This window comes from Phodopus roborovskii, unplaced genomic scaffold (genome assembly GCF_943737965.1).
Source record: "Phodopus roborovskii unplaced genomic scaffold, PHOROB, whole genome shotgun sequence".
Classification (NCBI taxonomy): Eukaryota; Metazoa; Chordata; class Mammalia; order Rodentia; family Cricetidae; genus Phodopus; species Phodopus roborovskii.
In genome coordinates, this window is record NW_026126434.1 from 9,987,316 (window position 1) to 10,005,778 (window position 18,463).

At 48.2% G+C, this 18,463-nt stretch overlaps 1 protein-coding gene across 3 annotated transcripts in view; it reads right to left on the reverse strand.

The window, feature by feature from the left end:
- Nucleotides 1–18,463, reverse strand: part of Hk1 (hexokinase 1) — a 98,217-nt gene that overhangs the window by 31,570 nt on the left and 48,184 nt on the right. For all 3 annotated transcript variants that reach the window (XM_051186744.1, XM_051186746.1, XM_051186745.1), the window contains 2 exons: nt 12,561–12,723; nt 2,349–2,497 (listed from right to left, as the gene is read on the reverse strand). In XM_051186744.1, coding sequence (XP_051042701.1) covers nt 2,349–2,497; nt 12,561–12,723 — 312 coding nt within the window. The remainder of the gene's footprint in view (nt 1–2,348; nt 2,498–12,560; nt 12,724–18,463) is intronic.

Here is an 18,463-nt window from a genome sequence, read left to right on the forward strand (position 1 = left end):
TAAGCCTTCATTGCTCAGAGCCAGTGAGTCTGAGCAGCTCCACAGGTAACATGAGGACCTGGGTCACCACAGAGCTCCAAAGACGACGATGTCAGAGATCTCAGGAGATGGGCCATTCGATACCAGCCAACTACTAACACCAGAATACTGCAGCAATGCTCTGGCTTCATTACTGTCCATCTTCCCACCCTGCTCCCCTCACACCCTCCTGACCCAAGCCACATTTTCTCATAATCAAAATCTAAGAAACAAGAGAGGTGTGGTAGTGTGCATGTAATTGGCCCCCATAATCTCACAGGGAATGGCACTATTAGGAGGTGTGGCCCTGTTGGAGGAAGCGTGTCATGGTGGGAGCGGGCTTTGAGGTTTCCTGTGCTCAGGATACTGCCCAGTGGTCGGTTGACTTCTTGTTGCCTTCAAGAGGTAGGACTCTCAGCCACAGCACGACATCTGCTCTCATGTCCCACATGACAATAATAGACTGAACTCTGAACTGTTAGTGAGCCACTAACAGTTAATGCTTTCTTAGTAAGTGTTGCTGTGGTCATGGTGTCTCTTCACAGCAATAGAAACCCAAACTGAAACAGGGGTTAAGAACACTTGCTGCTCTACCAGTTTAGTTGGTGGCATCTGGACACTTGGCACACCTATGCCTACAAACATACGTGGCATACAATCACACTGGATGTAGTAACGCACACCTTTAACCTCTCTGGGAGGCGGAAGCATGTGGATCTCTGAGGTCGGCCTGGACTACAAAGTGAGTTCCAGGACAGCCAGAGCTACATAGTGAAACCCTGTTTCAAAATCAGTAAATAAGTGACAGAAGGAGAAGAAGAAAAAAAGTCCCAGTAGCTGAACCTGTAACTTCTGGGGTAAGACCACCTCAGAAATCCCAGAATTTGTACAGCTACTAAAACAGCCAAGCTAGGACTTTCCCATGTGTAAGATGGCCATAATGAATACCTACCCACAGGTTGCCATGATGATTAAATGAGCCACTAAATATAAAGTGTTTATAATGTCAGCCACTCGTACCTTACAAGCATGGTACTGGTGTGTGCTATAAAATAAGAAACGGCATTACCACCATCGCCACCTTTTTAGATGACTTAGAAGGAGCAGAGAAGCAAACAACAGGAAGTGAAATGATCCTGGGAATGAGAAGGGAAACTGGAGACACAAACTGGAAGGAAATTACTGAGGAAGTGTCCCCTGAGCAAACCCTGCTCCTAAGAGGCCAGGCCAAGGCACACTGGCTGTGTCAGCAGTGGCTCTACCCAAGGACCACAGACAACAGTGGAAGGCCAGCACCTGTTAGGTGAAACAGAGCCTGCCAAGCAGGCTGCTGGCTACCTGCAGAAAAGAAGCCACACAGTGGACAATGGGGACATAAGTAGGAGATCTCCCTCCCCAAAGCAGCAGTCCCCAAAGCCCAGTGATAGAGGCAGGACCACCTAACGTGGCTCACGTGCCTCTGTGGCTGGCTATAAGAGGGCTTGCCCACTCCAGAGACAGAGCTTCCTTCCACGCTCACTGTGATGTGCTCTGAAAAACTCGGGACCCAAGCAACAGGCAGAGTTCAAGGCCAGGATCAGGAGTGTGGGTGGGGTACAAACTCCTGTCCACAACAGTCTGTACACAGAGTAATGGAGCACCCCGTGTGATAGGCTCAGGGAACCCAGAGATAAACAAAAACCTGAGGGTACTGTCAGGACCTTAGTCACAGGGACCTGTTGAGATAGGGACCCACTACACATCACAAAACAGGTCCTCTCAGGTATGAGCATGTCATTTGGTCCGGAAGGTTGGCCCTGCTCAAGATCCTGTGGAAAGGGGAGAAGCTTTGGGTACGAGCTAGTGGAGGAACAGCCATTTCCAGAGCAAAGCCTGCAGCCTCTGTTTGCTGTGCCAAGAGTGTGTGCACCATTAAATCGGAGCGCAGAGCTCCCAGTATCCCGAGCCGGGAGCCACTCCACAGGTCTGGCTTCCAGTGAGAGGGTGAAAGAGTCCGTGGCCCAAGGCAGGGCATTTCTACCCAAAGGGTAGACTAAACCTGTGCCAAGGAGTCGACCAGGATCCTTTGGGAACAAAAGCACTTCCAACAGTGCCACGGGTCCTCCCTCCCCACAGCCTTCACCAGACGGTGTATGCCTCTTCAGGCACAGCCCAGCCCCCACACAGCGGCCCCATCCCTCCCCTGGAGTCCTTTACAAGTGACACTCTTATGACAGCCCTCCAATGAGTCCTTCCAGGCCCCGGGACACCAACTTTCAGAAGTCTGGCCCCTGCAGATGCTCCATGGGATACTGGCTTGATGGAACAGAAGGAGGAGGACAAGGACCCACCTGGCTTCCACTGCCGTGGACGATATTCTCTGGGGTGTCATAGGCCTCGGACTCCATGTGGACATTCTGATTCTTCTCATGATTCACCTGCACCCGCAGGATTCGGAAGGAAGAGCCACCAAGATCCAAGGCGATGAAATCCCCCTTCTCTGACAAGGGAGAAAAGAAGGATCATGTCAGACTTGAGTGTGACAAGGTGGCCATGGGCAGTATCCACCCTTTAGATCTGGCCCTGTCTGTGTCTCACACCCACCGCACAGCACCCTCAGCAGAGCATGTGTTTGCCTTGCCTGGCCCTGCTGGAGCAACTCTAGCCTCACACTGTAGAGGAAGAGGTGTGGATGGAGGGGTTACAATACTGGCTTCTTATTTTACCGAGATGGGGTCTCATGGAGCCCAGGCTGGCCTCAACACTGCTATATAGCTGAAGATGAGCCCAGTCTCCCAACCCTGCTGCCCCAGCCTCCCAACTGCAGGGATTAAAGGTGTATGTCCTCACACCCAGCTTGCACAGTATTTCAACACAGGAAAAGCCCTGTGCTGAGTGAGGTCCAGCCTATGCCCAGGGTTCCTTTCACGTTGGCTCGGATGCCAATCACTGCTTGCCGAAAGCTCCAGTTACTCCTTGGGTTGTTTTTCCATTACTGTGGTTAAGACAAACATAATGTGAAACAGCACTGACACCATTTTCTGAGTGCACAGCTCAGTGTCACTAAGGACAATCACAATGTTAAATAGCCATCATCGCTATTAGCAACACTTTATGTCACCCAACATGATTTGGAAACCATTAAGCAGTAATTCCTCACCCCCACCCAACCCTAGTAACCTCCTCGCCACTACCTGAAAGTGGCCTGCTCTAGACATTTCATGTAGGTAGAATTAGGCATAAACTGTCTTTTGTGATTGGTGGCTTTCAGTCAGTGTAATGTTATCCATGTTGTGGTCTCAGTGTGCAGGCTAGGAGTGACAGCCACTCTTGTCTCCCTAAAGCCCAGTAGCCCTCATATCCATGACTATCAATATCAGACTTGTGGCACCTCACTTACCCTGATAAGGATTTTACACACACACACACACACACACACACACACACACACACACACACACACAATTTGCAGTTTGAATCACATAGCACGCAATTCATTCACTCAAATGTGTGTTCAAGCCAAGCATGGTGGGGCATGCCCGTGATCCCAGCACTTAGGCTAAGGCAGGAGGATCTCAATTTAAAGGATAACCTGGGCTATGTGGTAAATACTTGTCTCTGTGTGTGTAATATTATCTAATTTTTTATTATATTTTAAAAATCCAAAGGTTGGGGATATAGCTCAGCGGTAAAGTACTTGCCCACCATATGAGAGGCCTGTGGTTGATCTACGGCATCGCAAACAAAAAAATAAATAAATAAATGTAATTTAACAACTCTATGCTGGGCATTTCACACAAATGGCTCCTTGTGACCGACTTGGTTTCTAACACGCTTTTATGTTGTCTTGTTTGTCAGCACTCCATTCTTTTTAACAGTTAACTGGCTATGCTACCATGTTTTACTTGCCCCTACTTTAGCTGGGCAGCGCGGGTTGTTTCCAGTTTGGGCTAGTATGGTTGACACTGCCAGGCACACTGGCACACAGGTTCATGTGTGGACAAGTGCCCTCGTTTCTCTCGGGTGTAAGCAGGACTCAGACTGCCTGATAGAGCACGGTTGGTCTGTAGAAATGCCGCGGTGATGAATGAAGTCAGTAACGTGTGTGCTGTCATTTTCCGCTGTCTCTCTCATCTCTCTGATGAATGCTGATGTTCCAGCACTGTCTGCCTACTTACTGCCCGTCTCCATCTGCTTTGGAGTTTACGCCTACCTGCACTCTTTACTCGGATCAAAACTGGACGGGTCTTTATGGTAGATACATGGGGGTAAAAAGCCTGGTCACCGGCCAGGCAGTGAGATGGCTAAAGCACCCAATTCCACCAAACTGTCCTCCCAGCTTTACACATGTACCAGTATGTGTGTACCACCATACACACATCACAAGAACAATAAATACAATAAAGTTGAGTTTTAAAATACAATAACAATCAAGAAAGTGTAAACATTCAAAAATTTTCTTACTTTTGTAGGGCTGGGCACTGAGCCCTGTGCATAACATACACTACGCAAAAGCATTAACCAAAGTTTTACATTTTTTGTGTAGGGCCATTTATTTTTGGTTTGGCTGTTTAGTTTTGTGTTGTGTATAAGAATCCAAGCCACCAAACACAAGGTCACAAAGGTTCACATCTATTTTTCCTTTAGGAGTTTCATGGTGCCAGCTCTTAAGTCTTTGATCTTCTTGGAGTTAATGTTTTGTGTATGTAGGGTATGAAGTAAGGGTACAACTTGGTTCTTTGTCCTCAACTTGGTTCAGTGTCCTGGCCCCACAGGCTAAAGAGACTCTCTTTTCCCTCCCTGAATAGCCTTGGCATCCCTGCCAAAAATCAACTGAGCATGAAAGTGTGTCTCTGTCTCTCTGTATGTTTTATTTGTTTTGGGTTCTACTTTGTTTTGTTTTGAAGCAGGGTCTTACTGTGTAATCTTGGCTGGCTAGGAACTCTCTATGTAGACCAAGCTGGTCATAAACTCAGAGATCCACCCATCTCTGCCTCCCAAGTATTGGGATTAAAGGTGTGCACCACCATACCCGGTTTTATTTTTATTTTTGAAGTTGGTTTCTTTCCTGCCAAAATATAGTATTCTCTTTTATACAGTGAATATATGCTTATATTTGATTTGTTACAGACTTTTATAATTGGGAAAATTTTCAGTTGCCAACTGGGTCTCACTGAAGCTCCAGGTAATGGTGGCTGTGAAGTCGGGCACCCTGGGCTGCCCCATCCCACCCTGTCCTGCTCACCCCATCTCTACTCAGCCTTTGAAACAGGCTCAAGCCAGCAAGGTTCCAGGGAGTTCAGGTGACAGCAGAAAGGACAACCGTGACATACCAGGGCAGAGTGTCTGGATGACAATAACAAGATGGTGGGTTTGAGAGACACCTGCCGAGAGCCAAGAGGCCTCTCCTGAAGCAGGATCCTCCCTACCTGGGATGTCTCCGACTCCATCTGAAGTGTACTGTGTGGTGGCAGAGGGAAAAAAATTGCCATGCCTATCTGAAAACCACTTTCACAGCCCAGGAAATACTGGGAAAATATTAACCCCATGCCACAATTTATGGATAAGAAAGCTCCAAGCAAACTGGTCCTACCAGTGGCCAGGGGGAGCTCCCTTCTCACTCAATGCTTTTTTTAAAATATGTCTACAGGATGATGTCACCTGCTGCCCTGTGCAGTGGAGTCTGCACACAGCAGACAACCTAAGTGTATGAGCTGGCTCAGCAGGAACTGCCTAGGTCAGTCACAAGGTCTGTTTGCTCTTCTATTCTGCCAGGCCACAGACAAAGGGAAATAGCTTTAGGTAAGTGCCACAGGGCATTTGGTAAGCTCTGTTGGATGCCTGGCATTTCCTTAGCTCAAACTCAGTATCTTTCTGCCTAAGCCACTTAAGTAGCTGAATTATAGGCATTCACTAGCCTGCCTGCCTATCTACCTAGCTATCTATCTGATCTATCTACTACCTACCTATCTACCCACCAACCTATCAATGTCTATCTACCTATCTACCTAACTACTTACCAATCTAATCTGTCTATCTACCTACCTGCCTATCTTCCTACCTACCAATCTACCTACCTATCTGTATCTCTACCTACCTACCTACCTACAGACCTATCTACCTATCCATCTATCCATCCATCCACCCATCTATCCTTCCCCGCCCCCACAAGGTCACACAGAGCGCAGTGCTGTCTGGAACACACAGCTGAAGATGACACTGAGCTTCTGCTCTGTGTAGTCTCCACTCCTCAGACTACAGTGCACCAGTAGGCCCATTTCAGGCTCACCAGTCTTATGAGGCCAGCTGGGAGGGGGCTGAGGAGACAGAAAGGTCTGCTGTGTTTCACCTTCTCTCTGTCTCCACAACATCACCAATGCCAGTGAATTCTAAAACCCTCTTCACCCCTCCTCTAGGGGTTGCGCTTACACACCCCGCAACAGAGTCTTATGGCTGAGAACGCTGCTTAGAAGGGCCTTCCCCATGAAGGACACAGTGCAGGGGCAACGTGCTGACCGAACTCACTATGCTTCTTAGTGCCCTATGGGTTCCAAAGCCCTAGCGCTTAATCTTGCCTCTTACGGCGGCCAGAATGGGGAGAATCATGCACTCCAATTTGTGTTTATCATTTTGTTCAGTCCTATTAGTTATTTCTTTAAATAGAAGAAATCATGGCAATTCTCCTGCCTCAGACTTCCCAAACTCCCTTATATCCATTTTACAGAATAGGCAATGGAGGCTGAGACTGAAGTAAATTCCCCAAGGTCTCACTAAGTGCTGGGGACTTCTCCATTAGTTTGGGTTTTGTTTCTTTTTACCTCCTCTTACTCCAAGTCCGGCTTCTTGCACCAGCACCAGCAGCAGACTTCCCTCCAATCTCCTCTTTGCCCTTCCCACTGCAGGGGCCTCCTACTCTCACCCCTCCCAGCATGGAGCCACTCTTCAAGAGAAGGCTCATTAAGCACTGCTCTGAAGGGCCTGGCAGCTCTTCCCTTCTGCCGATGGCCATTATTACCAGGAAATAATGGAAAGCAAACACAGTAGCAGGTGTCTCTGAGCACCAGCCTGTGGTGGAATACAAGACAAACAGAAACTGCCTTCATGAAGTGCCTGGCTCTGTGAGTGAGCCTCAGACAAGCCAGCCCATGACTATCTTCATCCTGAAGCCCACTTGAACTGAAAGCCTGCACCCACATGCCACTGGAACTTCAAGTCACCGTCTGATACAAGGCAGCCAGTGCTAATTAGACTCTGTCTCAAAAAAGGTAAGAAACAGTAGCATGTGGTGGTGCTCATTTTCAATCTAGCACTGAGGAGATGGGGCAGGCAGATCTCTGTGAATTCAAGGCTAGCCTGATCCACAAAGTGAGTTCCAGGCTAGTTAGGACTATATAGTAAAACCCTACCTCAACAAATAAGTTAAATACTTTAAAAAAAAAAAAAAAAGGAAGGAAGGAAGGAAGGAAGGTGTTCTTTCTTTGGTGAAATGTAGGACACAAAAATATCTATCACCAGTCTGGAGAGACGGCTCAGCAGTTAAGAGCACTGACTGCTCTTCCAGAAGACCCAGGTTCAATTCCCAGCACTCACAACTGTCTGTAACTCCAAGCAAGATCTGACACCCTCACACAGAAATACATGCAGGCAAAACACCAATGCATATTAAATAAAAATAAAATAATTATTACAAAAAATATATCTATTACCATTGTGAGTGTGGAAGCACAAACTATAATTATACCCCTGGAGAGGTTGCTAGTTCAAGGCCAGCCTGGTCTACATAAGACTATCTCATTTAAAAAAAAAAGTGTGTGGAGGGGTATGACCAAATACACTATAAGTCATTCTGCTTTGCATGGAAGAAGAAATACATCTGTGCTTTCCCACTGTAATGAGCATGCCATGATCCATGAGGGAGAAACAAACATTCAAGAATATGCAGCCTCCCACAGCTCCCAGACTAACCAAGACCCACAATATCCTTAGCACTACTGGAGCAGGGGAAACCTCAGGAATGAGACACAGTCAACTCAGAGCAACTTCATGAGAAATGCTGTTCATTAAAAACATCCAAGGGGGGTAAGGGGAAAAAATTAAAAATGTCCAAGGAAGACAGAGCACCGGCTGCTATTGCAGAGGACCCAGGTTCTGTTCCCATCACTGACCTGATAGCTCACAACTATCCATAACTCCAACTCCAGGGCATCTGACTTCAACGGACATAAGCACACACATGGTGTACATACATACTTGCAAGTAAAACATTCATACACATAAAAAAAAAACAAAAACAAAAAGAAACCTGCCAGGCATTGGTGGTGCACACCTTTAATCTCAGCACTCAGGAAGCAGAGGCAGGAGGATCTCTGTGAGTCTGAGGCCAGCTTGGTCTACATAGTGAGTTCCAAGTCAGCTAGGGCTACACAGTGAAGCCCTGCCTCAAAACAGATAGATAGATAGATAGATAGATAGATAGATAGATAGATAGATAGATAGATGATAGGTAGATAGATGATTGATAGATGATAGATGATTGATAGATAGATGATAGATAGATGATAGATAGATAGATAGATAGATAGATAGATAGATAGATACATAGATACATAGATACATAGATACATAGATACATAGATACATAGAAAGAACTATCTTTGGAAAAAATCCAAAGGTATGTGGCCTTGTGAATGTTTGTATACAGAGGCCAGTGTTGCCCAATAGCCTTGTCTCAGAAGCTCCTGTTCTCAGTGGACAACAGTAAACACAGACTCACAAGGGACATGGATGCTCAGTCATAAATGGGACATCAATATCACCCCTCCATGGCTCAGGCACAATGGTGGAAGAGGGGATAGGAAGGATGTAAGAGCTGGAGAAGGGGGTACAGTGAGGTGGAAGGCTGCCTGCAGAACATGACTCCTTGATCTCATAACCACTGTGTTTATCAAGGTAAGATCTGTATAAGATTGGGCCCATCCATATCCTGCCATGAGGGGAACATGAGGCCTCCCCACCCCCTGAGGACTTACAAACATAACGGTAACTAGGGAGAAGGGGTTCAGCTCATGAGCCCCCACCTGTCTCCGACTATCTATAGGTAGTTAACAGTTGCTTTGAAAAGCAGAGATAATTCCCTCAGTGTAATCACTGTCAGGGAGCTTATCCTCTTACAAATAAATCATTCACCCAGCATCCCAAAAGAAAACAGTGATCCCTAAGCAGACAAACAAAATTAGAAAAGTTAAAAAAAAAAAAAAAAAAAAAAAAAAAAAAAAGGGCTCAAAGGGCATGGGAGGGTAATGATAGGTAGATATGATCAAGATCCATTATAAACAAGCAGAACAATTCACCATAAAACTAACACCATATATAATTAACATGTGGATACAATAATGTCCAAATGAAGACTTGCTCATAAAAAAAATGAGCTGTATATATTAGAATGTGTGTCAGATATGTTCCCAAAAAATTATTTCTGAAAAATGACTGGTTTCAGAGCTTAACCCAGCCCACTGGGGCCAAGGATTGTGGGAGTGTGAAAACTGGCTCCTCTCTTTCCATGACAATCATATCTCTCACCGCAGAAGCTCCATGTCTGGGGCACTTATTCCCATCTTCCTGCCCTGATTTTGTGGCTCGGTTAATTACCGCAGTAGAAGAGTGATGGTTACCATTCCAAAAAGGGAACAGCACCCGCCTCAGAACCCAGAGACAGGCGAGGTGAAGGAGGGAGCACCCTACTCCCCAGAGGGATATGGACTCAGCTTGGGGTGGGGGGTGTGGCATAACTACCAATGCCAGTGGCTGAAGATGGGCCATTCCAGGGCACATGAGCTGAATCCACTCAGCAATATTAGGAGTAGCAAGAAACGCTGTAGCATATGCTGTGGGCTTTACTGTCTGCCCTAAAACCAGAGGCTGAAATCTTAACCCCTGGTACCTGTGGGTGACATCTTATCTGGGAATGAGCTCTTTGTGACCAACTGAAGCCACATTTCTCAACTTGTGGGTGGTGACTCCTTTGAGGGTTGCACAGCCCTGTCACAGGGTTCACCTAAGATCACCTGCACATCAGATATTTATATTACGATGCATAGCAGTTAACAAAATTAGTTATGAAGCAGCAATGGAAATAATTTTATGATTGGGATCAGCACAATATGAGAACTATATTAAAGGGTCACAGCATCAGCAAGGTTGAGAACCACTTAAGTAAAGGAAAGGTCACCAGTGTGGGCCCTAACCCAATATGGCTGACATCTCTTAGGACAAATGACAAGGACCCAGAGGATTCAATAATCACTATTACTCAAGTCTTTGACTTCATCTTCTTTTTGTTTTCAATACAGAAGCCCCAACACTTGATCCTATCAGCACTGTAGGAAATAGGCAGGGGACAAAAGGAAGCCTAGGGCCCAAGCCACTGGCCCCCATTCCTCAGACTCTGTAACTATGTCCCAACATGTAAGGTACATAGCTATGTGAGTCACCACATTTAAGATACCACTGATTGTGAGACACACCATTATCTGATGAAATACTGACCAAGAAAAAAATGCCACTGGTCTAATTATAAGGTGGGAATAACAGAAAGGGGGGGGGGGATGGACTATAGTACAAAACAATACATATTGCAGAGATTTTTTTTTTTTTAATGTGTGATTCTAGATGAATGAAACATGGAAGCATTCATGCTAAAGCAAACGGGTCCTTCTCATGCAGTACTGCTCAGCACCTTTAATATCTACCTTGGGCCCCCATAGGGACCTGGAGAATGGGGTATTTCCCAAATGAGTGTGCCTTGTCTGGAAGCATATCTGGGTGGAGAGATAGCTAGGTTACTAGTGTCACACTTTGAGATCCTCAACCCTGGAAATGGATGGTGGGAAAGGTAGGGGAAGGGCACTGCTTGATCTAAGGGTACTTGGAAGGATTTGGTGGGAGATGCAAGTTCAGAAAAAAAGAAATCTCCTGCCTCTTCCTCCTCTCTGATCACAAGGGATCAGGTAACCTTCCCAAGCCTCCCCAAGTCAGCTCATTTGCCATTCCCGCCCCTCCCCTCTCACCCCACTCAGCTGCAAAAGGCATGGCTGAACTCAGCAACAATACACAGGGAGAGGAGATTCTCCACCTGCTTATGGGCTTATCCAGGGCTACAAAAAAACAGACAACACAAAGGGCCTCCCTTCCCCAGACACAGGCATCAGAACATGTTGAGGATATAGAAGCCAGGGTCATTTGGCCGGCTAGAGCCGCCATAAGAACTAGTAACCAACCCTTGAAGAAACACAAGGTCCTGAGTCGGAGCCAGTTAATTCTTGAACAAAGAAACTTCAGCTAGAGACAGCAATGTGTCTACGGTGAATCCCATCTATATAAAACAGGACAAACAGCACAAGTGGATACGGGGCCCAAGACTCAGTGAGGATATTCCCCACAGCCAGCTACAGCAGAGACTATTCCAGCTCCAGCCAGATTGCACTGCAAGCCCAGCACTTGCCCTTTGCTGGGAAAACATCTGTAAAAGCTGCAGCTTTTCTGGCATGTGTATACAAGCTGCTTCAAACCATCTCTAGACAAGATTGAAAATCCAGGCCTCCAGAACAGGAAAGACATTGCAGAAGAGCAGAGGCCATACTCATGGGAGAGAACTCAAAAAGATTCCTGGAACCTAGCTCCCCTCACAGCATGCTGTAGGTAGACCCCATCCTGGTGCTGGAGTGGCTTCAGCGTATATCTTTGCAAACTAGTAGTAACTATGGATTGGCTGGGCAAAATGGCTGCCACCAAACAAATGAGGCCACGGCCTCCTCCCGGGTTCCACTTGGCCAGTGAAGAGCAGATACCAATCCCCTGGAGAGGGGTGCTGTCAGGCCTCAGGGAAAGTCTTTCAACTCCCTGCAGCCGGCAGGAGCCAGAAAAAAATGCAGACTGAGAACTCCTGGGGCTACCTGGATACCATATAGGGAATTTGTTCAAAGGGGAACTTGGATGTCCTACCTCTGAGTCCAAGTCCTACCTGGCCACTAGACGAAAGGGAAGATGGCCTGGTGCTTGGGATTCTCCCATAGAAGCTTTGGTTTATACTAGAGATGTAAGATAACCCTACATAGTACCTGCAAACCCCTAAATACTATACTTTCCAAGTGTCACACAGCCCTGCCCATGAGGGCACGTCAGCATTGTCCAATGTGGTGACATCAGTGCCTGGCAGACATATGACAGGTGGGCTGATGGATAGAGGGATAACTGCACCAATGGGAGAACAAGGGAAGGGGTGGGGGCAGAAGGGTGAATGGTGGGTAGTGAGTGGGTGATTGGGTGGGTGGGTGGAGAGAAAAAGGGAGTGGAGAATAGTGAGTGGGCAGAGTGAGAACAGGTGGGCGAGTGGGTAGGTGAGTGGACGGAAGGACGGAGGGAAAAGACGGATCAATGGGAGAACGGGTGTGTGGGTGTGTGGCTCGGAAAGATCAGCGGGCGAGCACGTGGATGAAACGGTGAACGAGTGAAGACGAACAGATGGTCTCACCAAACACTCACAGCCCGATCCCTCAGAGACTCACCTGAGCCATCAGGGATGGACCTCACAAAGGTCGGCAACATCTTGACTGAGGCTGTTGGATTATAATCCCGGGAAAGGCCATTCTTCATTTCTTTCTTGAATCGTGTCAGGATATCTATCAGAATTTCATCAGAGAGCCGCATGGCATACAGATACTTATCAATCTGGGGGGGCGGGGAGAGATAAGAAAGGAGAAGCTTAAGGCTGAGTTCATGGGACATTTGGGTTGGCTACAGCCTGGCTGGGCATCACAGGCGAGAAAGTGGTGTCCTGGACAATAGAACTCCAGACACACTGGAGCAGCCTGGAGGGGACATCACGCCCCAACTATGACACCCAGAGCAGGACCAAAAGTGCTTCTGTGCCTTTTCCTCACCTACAAAATGAACAAGACAACTCCAAGGCTCCCTTCCAACCCTGGAACACTGCATGGCAAATGCTGTTCGGTCTCAAGGATATGATACAGGCAGGTTTCCTCCCCCCACAGAGGTTCCTTAAACATCATTCCCTCTGTGAGAGGGGGCTGGTTCCTCAAGGTTGGCAAGACCATACACAAACTCTAGGGCCAGCCACATGGCTTCCAGACCTAGCCCTGTTATCTAAGAGTTGCATGGATTTCTGTTTCTTCAGTTGAAATAAATAGGACTTAACCAGGCAAGGTACCCTGTGCCTATAATGCCAGAACTCAGGAGGCTGAGACAGGAGGACCACAAGTTCAAGGCCAGCCTGGACTATAAAGCAAGACTCTCAAAAAACAGCAGTGCCCATTGGTTTCTCTGGGCACACGACTTTCTTAAAAGTTTTATTTATTTCTCTTTATGTGTACAAGTGTGTATATTAGTTCTCTGTGTGTGCCTGGTAGCCTCAGAGGCCAGAAGGTGTCAGATCCCCTGGAACTGGAGTTATAGAGGGTTGTGAGGCACCATGTGGGTACCGAGAATCAAACCCAGGTCCTCTGCAAGAATAGCAAGTGCCCCTCACTGCTGAGTCATCTTTCCAGTCCCAAATATAATTTCTAAGAAGGCAGAAGTGGTCAGTCAAAGAGCTAGAACTTTCAGAGGACACAGATGGCTGGTCCCAAGAGGAGGCATTGACCCCATCCTCATAATGTATGGAGACAGCACCAGGGGCCCCATGTCCACATGTGGGGACTCTGCCTGCTTAACATGCTCCAAACAGATCTCCCTGACCTTCAGGGTTCTTCCCAGTCCCTAATTCTCTTCCAGTACACAGGCTCCTAACCTCAAAGCCCTGGGTGATCACTGGTTGTCCTTTTTGTTTAGTCTGAGTATTTTACTCAGGGCTGGGGGTATTGTTGGTAGAGTGCTTGCCCAGCGTGTGTGCAGGCCTGGGTCAAACCCAGGTCTGGCATCACATGCTTGTAATCCCAGCATGAGAAAGGCAGAGGCAAGAGGATGAGGAGCTCAGGTCCTCCCGGCTACATGGCTACAGAGAGAGATCCTGTCTCAAACAAAATATTTACAAGGGAGCTGATGGGGTAACTCAGTGGTACAGTTTCTTCTTTGCCCCAGCAAGGCTCAGTACCAGAATGGGGAAAGTGGTCACTGGGACCTTCTATGCTCAGCAGGAACTAGACACTTGTCCTCATGGAGCTGTCTTGTGGCTTCTACTGACTCCCCACCCCCACCCCCACTCCCCCTTGGCTCACGGTTGCTCATGGTTGCTCTCACCTTCTCAGCCACTTATGAAACCCAGCTGAGCATGAGCTAGTAATACTGGAGATGCCATCTTCAGTCTGTCCTTCCATGCTACCCTTTGCCACGAGAGCCTCTTTCAGGGCAGGTCTGGTCAGTTCCCTCCCTCCTTTCTCCGTGCCGCCTCCCCATCCCAGAGGCACCCACTCTCAATATTGAGACTCTGCTCTCTGCCCTCACCCAACCACATTCCCTAGCTCTTGTTGCTGCTGCCTGCAGTCCCTCTGGTCCAGTGGTCACCTCCACCTGAAATGCCTTCCTTCTCTTCCCAGCTATCAAACCCTTATCAGCCCCTCAAGATCCAGGTCAGGTGTCACCTGCTCCTGAAGTTACCCGAGTCCCCCAAAGCTGGAGATAACTCTTCCCACGGTCCTCAGCATGTATCACATGTTCCCTCTGCAGTATCTGTGCTGTTTGCCTCAATCTCCCCAGCGCCCCCCTTTGGGTCCCTGAGGCCAGATCTATGACCCAGTAATACCAACAAGGCCTTGATGCTGATTGGCTGCTGAGCATAGCATCTCGTACTAACTTGTTCAGAATGGCTAGAAATGTCCTGACTTAAGGACAGAGTCCCCGGGCCATGTCACTTCTGCATATTTGCTCTGGTCTCCAGGCCTCATGCTCCCTCCAGGCTCTGTTGTCTCCTGCTTCATAGATAACCCTGGTGCTAGTAGTCTACCAGTCCTCCGTAGCCCAAGGGGATCACAGTCCCCAGTCCCCATAGTCATCCGGCTACTCTTTCCTTTCTCCTTCATGACAAAGTCACATAAAGGACAATCAGAAACCATGAAAAGCAAATAGAAATTGCCAGAAGCATGGCCCTGGGTGGAGACACACAGTGTTCTACCAGGCTGGCAGCACCAGCATAGGCACGGTGCCCTCAGTTTTTTGGGGGGCATCAACAAAGGTCACAATACAAGCATGCTAGAGAAGTCCTGAGGGGGAGACATCAGAAAGTGCATCCAGGCAAAAGCACATGCACGTGTAACCAACGATGGATGGAAATCAGTTCAGTGTGGATGGAGCAGACAGTTCAAGAAGTAACGAAATCAAGAGAAACCATCCAGAGCCGGAGGCATCATCCCAAGAGCCATACCAACAAATACAGACCTGATCCCAGCACATGGCAAGCCCCAGACGGCGTCAAAGAGGATCCCACGAGATGACGGAGTTCCAGAAAGAGCAAGAAGGTGTCTGCAGGGAGTAGGGACCTGACCCTCCAGAAATAGTCACAAGGCTGTCCCAGCTTTCTGGACATGCTTCACCTGCCACCCTTCTCACACAACGTCCCAACTGTCTGGTGATGCACTTGCCCATCCCTTCTGACAGTGTGGGTGCCCCAGGGAAAGGAAGTATGTTGAATGGAGCTTTGCAAGGCACCTGGCACGGAGGCAGCTTGGATGCTGCTGGCTGCTGGAGTCCCGCTGTAATCATAGTGTGGTTTCCATAAACCAAGCGCTTTCACATCCAGTGTACCATTTACCCTTCAAAAGACCTTTTCCAGGACACATCCTTAATCCCTGATTTACAGCAGGAGGAGCAGGACCACAGGCAGTTAAGGGATCCATTGAAAGAATCCAGCCAGGGGAGAACCAGGTATTACCACCAGCAAGCCTAAGGCTCCCCCTGCAACCATCCTTGGCCCTTGAGGGCTGACCTAAGAAGAGCTGTTGAGGTCTTCCAGCTGGATAGAAGCTTCTAGGAAAGGCAAGACTCTGAAGCTCCCCAGGTGTCGTTGATCCTAACTGGAGGGTTATCTCAGTACAGATACTAATCATGAACCCCAACATTTTAAATTGACCCTGGCCTATAAAGAGCTAAGAAGTTCAAATGAAAAATAGGTTGGGGGACCCTTCTCTCTTGCTCAAGTGTATGAATCGCCATGGGACAGAACACCCTCTCAGAAAAGACATGGAAACTACACACCGGCGGTTACTAGAGTTGTTAGGGTCACGTTCTGGTTGCCTTGGCTTGGCCACCTGTCCTCAATAGGCCAATTAAACAGACAAAAACTAATGAAAAAGCAGAGAAAGGAGATGTACTCAATATGGCCACAATGAAGAGGAACAAACAGAAGTTTAAAGGCACCCCCAAGTCTGTCTTTGGGACCCTGACATGAGGTTCAGGTTGTAAGAGGGTAAAGGGTATGCATAGCTAAGCAGTCCCTCTCAAGTGTGGTCTTTCCTACCATGGATGTATCATTGATTCAGTTCCTGGGTCTTGGAGTGTCCCTCAGGTTGTCAGCACTGGGTGAAATGTCTTCCCAGGAGACAAGCTCCTCCTCTGGCTGGTACCAGAACTTCAGCCTTTGCCTTTCCCAGTGTGAGACTTCTGGGAACATTTCAACTTCATGGGGTCCATTGTCTCCAAGGTCCAATGGGCCAAGGAGGGCAATAATTCCCTTTAGCACATCTTCAGTCCTGCCACGATGGTTACTACCACCAAGCTTGCCTATGTCTGCCTTTCTGCAGAGGCTATGCTTGCTTTAACGGAAAGAGAGGTTTATCCTGGCTCACAATTCCGGGGATCATGGCTTGGAAGGCATGGCAGCAGGTGCATGAGGCCATGGGTTACATGAGTTAGCAGAGAACACTACATATTCCCCTCTCCAAGTCCTCACACCTACAAACACACTCCTGTGCACGCGCACGTGCGCGCGCACACACACACACACACACTCCCACCCCTTCTATTGGGATTCTGCACCCATCCACTCATCCACAGTGCCTTGGTGCTCTGGCTAGGCACTGGTGACCACAGACTCCCTTCTGATCCTCCCTTTAATAATTGGTCATCGGGAGGGCTCAGCACAGCCCATCTCCAGGTGGTTTTTCTCACACGTCTCGGGCTTTGGAACATCTTGCTATAAGACAGGGACTCCCAAGGACTATGATAAAAGCCCTTGGCCGTCACGTGCTCACTCTGGTACCTGATATATCACGTGAGTCTACAGGGATCTCAGGCTGACAGGGACATTGGTGCCCATGCCCTGCCAGGCCTGTAGCTCTTGCCTGAGCCAGATCAGACTCCAGAGCCTATGCCATCATCCCATGTGAGACCAGTCCTAACCATGAGGGTCAGAACCTCGCTATTCTTCAGTGTGGGCCAGCCATGAAGGAGGCTTCAGTATATTGGTGTTTTTCTCCCTGTCACTGTGATAGGTAAAGCCATCAGGAAAGAGCTTGAAGCTCAGCACCTCTCATATGGACTTAGGCTGAGGCAGCAGATGCCGTCAGCAGAAAGAATGCCACCTTGCCAAGTTCCCTGGCCAAAAGCCCTATGCCAGTGAGAGACCTGGTGGCCTGGCACTGGGCCCTATTCACCCACATGGCTGTGCCTGACCCCAGTCCCACCTCCTGATCACAAAAAACAATTCAAGACTAGACATGCCCAAGTGAACAGGCCGGTCGTGACAGGATTGCCAGTAACCACTGGCAACACGGGCATTTTCACTTACGAAGGCAGGGCACGGTCATGGAAAATTTCACTCTCCCTTTCTCTCTCCATGGGAACTGAGAACGAACGAGGCAGCTGGGAGTGGTGACACACACCTGTCATGCTGCACCCGGGAAGCTGAGGCAGGGGGATTGCAAGTGTGAGGCTGGGAGTGTCTACATGGTAAGACACTTTAAAACTAAGTGAAGCCTGGGCTGGGGCTATAGCTCAGTCACTAGAGCAGTTGCCTAGCGTGCAGGAAGCCTGGAGTTCCACCCACAGCACCACATAAACCAAGTCTGGGGTGTGAGCTTACGATTTTAGCATGTGGGAGTTAGAGACAGGAAAAACAGAAGTTCAGTATGGGAAAACTGGCTCAGTGGGTAAGAGCACTTGCTGTGAAAGTGAGACCTGAGTTCAAATCCCCAGCACTCCTATAAAGTTCACTCATACTCTACACAACCCTGTAATCCGAAGTGTCAGGAGGCCGAGGCAGTTTGAAGTGCAGTAAGATGAAATGTGTGTGTGTGTGTGTGTGTGTGTAGAGAGAGAGAGGGAGAGAGAGAGAGGCAAACATACTCTGTGGACAGTGATAAAGGGAGCTACCCAGCAGGGCATGGTAGCTCAAGCCTTTAATCTCAGAACTGGAAAGGCAGAGGCAGGCAGGTCTCTAAGTTCAAGGCTAGTTCCAGGACAGCTAGGGCTGCTGCACAAAGAAATCTTGCCTTGGAAAAATAAAATAAAATAAAATAAA